The sequence below is a fragment of the Sciurus carolinensis genome, chromosome 11, assembly GCF_902686445.1.
Source record: "Sciurus carolinensis chromosome 11, mSciCar1.2, whole genome shotgun sequence".
Classification (NCBI taxonomy): domain Eukaryota; kingdom Metazoa; phylum Chordata; class Mammalia; order Rodentia; family Sciuridae; genus Sciurus; species Sciurus carolinensis.
Window position 1 is genome coordinate 27737140 of NC_062223.1, and position 2481 is coordinate 27739620.

General features: G+C 34.7%; 1 protein-coding gene across 1 annotated transcript; it reads left to right on the forward strand.

The window, feature by feature from the left end:
• Positions 1-252: 252 nt before the first annotated feature.
• On the forward strand, positions 253-1155 carry LOC124959329 (olfactory receptor 4C46-like; the record flags this gene model as incomplete). The annotated part of the gene is made up of 1 exon (XM_047517857.1): positions 253-1155. A coding segment is annotated over one exon (903 nt), but the record flags the coding sequence as incomplete, so codon positions are not given.
• Positions 1156-2481: the final 1326 nt, after the last annotated feature.

A 2481-nucleotide genomic window follows, 5' to 3' on the forward strand; every position in this document is an offset into this window, starting at 1 on the left:
TTACAAAAGTATATAGTACTTTTTTCATACTATTTATCCAGGAGCAATTTGAGAAATCCTCAAGAATTCAGAGTCCGTTGTTCCATCTAAAAACATAAATGATACCACAAAAACATACAAATATCTTAAGATTTCACAACTCAGTGGAATTCAGGCATTTAATATTAGAATGGAAAAGTTGAATAAATCCAAGGTTCTGTCAACCTTTCCAGGTAATATAATAAACTGCTACGTGAAACACATGGAATCTAAAATGTGACAGAGTTTGTTCTTCTGGGACTTACACAAAACCCAAAGATGCAGGAAATTATATTTGTTGTATTTTTGCTCATCTACATCATCTCTGTGGCAGGAAATTTGCTTATATTGATAATCATCATTGCCAGCTCACTCTTGGGGTTCCCCATGTACTTTTTCCTGGTTTATCTCTCCTTAATTGATGACTGCTATGCCTCTGTTAATACTCCTAAACCGATCATGGATTCACTCCATGAAAAGAAGACCATCCTATTAAATGAATGCATGGCCCAAGTCTTCGGGGAACATTTCTTTGCAGGTGCTAAGATAATTCTGCTCACGGTGATGGCCTATGACCACTATGTGGCCATGTGCAAGCCCTTGCACTATGCAACCATCATGAACTGGAGAGTGTGCATCCTGCTAGTGGGAGTGTCGTGGGTGGGAGGCATTTTCAATGCAACCATCCAGTTGCTCTTCATCTTCCCACTACCTTTCTGTGTCCCTAATGTCATAGATCACTTTATGTGTGATCTGAACCCTTTGCTCAATCTGGCCTGCACTGATACCAACACTCTGGGGCTCTTCGTTGCTGCCAACAGTGGGTTCATCTGCTTGTTAAACTTCCTCCTCCTGCTGTTCTCCTATGTGGTCATCCTGTGCTCCCTGAGGACACAGAGCATGGAGAGCAGGTGCAAGGCCCTGTCCACCTGTGTCTCCCACATTACAGTGGTCATTTTATTCTTTGTTCCCTGCATATTTGTGTACATGAGACCTCCAATTAATTTATCCATTGATAAAGCAGTTGCTGTATTCTATACCATGATAACTCCCATGCTAAATCCTGTGATCTACACTTTGAGAAATGCTCAAATGGAAAGTGCCATTACAAAATTGTTTAGCAGGAAAATTATTTGATAAATGAATGTGCCTAAATCCCAACATTGATTCAAGAGAGGAAAGGATGAATAAACATTCTGTAATATATTAGCAAAATATTTTGGAAGACCATGAAAATAAAAATTGTTATTCATAAACTCTGCTTTGAAAAAAGTAGAAATAGTTTCAGAAAATGGAGACAACCTAACCCCGGACAATTTAGACATATTAAAAGTTTCTACCAAATCTCATCCTGTTTTTCCTAACTTTATCTGTTTATATGGATTTATAGTGTTTCCTTCTAATAAAAGTAAAGATGTCAAAAAACACTGGTATTGATCAATTATGTTTATCACACAAAATCATGTAAACACTGCTATTGTTCCTGACAGAAATGGGAAGTTATCAGAACAGATGTACTGATGATCCAGTAACCAGAATATTACTGATTTTCTGGACCATCCACTTAGCTCAAGTCACATACTGTCAGCAATAATTTTACTTGTTACAATTTTTGAGAAGAGGACTGTACTTAGCATATTATAATACTATTTGATTATCTATTACTAAAATTAAGGTATTTTATCATTATTCATTATTTTATAAGTCAGAATGGATGGTCATATATTTTTAATATTATGGTGTCTAAGTTCTTTGGGTCATTCATATACTTTACAAGTGGTAAGAAAGATTCACCTATGTTTCTAAGATTCCTTTTAATCTTTAGAAACAGGGTATTGTTCATAACATTGCCTGCTGATAACCCATTAGAAAGAGTGATGAGTTAAATAAGAGTGCTTTAATGTCACTTTGGAATTCCTATTTACTAAAAGTGCAGTTATAATCCATAAAGCACTTGCCCACTGGCTGCCAATATTTTTCACAAGTTGCACAATGTTTGGAACCTGATTACATATTGAATAAATTTTAAAAAGTATAAATCACAGAAGTGAATTCAATAAAATGTACACTAAAAATGACTACATGAGATTACAGGAAATTTTTCTCCCTTTATTTTCTTCAGAGGAGAATTCTGAAGAGAATTCTCAATTGTCCTCCAAATGAAAACAAAAATTTGTCTAACCTTCACTTAAACTGAGGAATGGGAATGAATATGGAACTGAGTTTCACAATATTTGAAAAGTGTTTACCTCGATATTCCCTCAGGAGGACCTTATTATTCTACAAATGTGAGCTGCTTATAATTTTCTTTTTTCTTTGTGGTTATATTTCATTATTAAAAGTTTTTCATAACAGAGATCTTTCTACACACAAATTACAGTATTAAGTAGTTTTAATGCAATTCTTCCTTCACTCATTAATAAACATAATTTTGCTTCCAAGAAATATATATTGGTGGGTTTC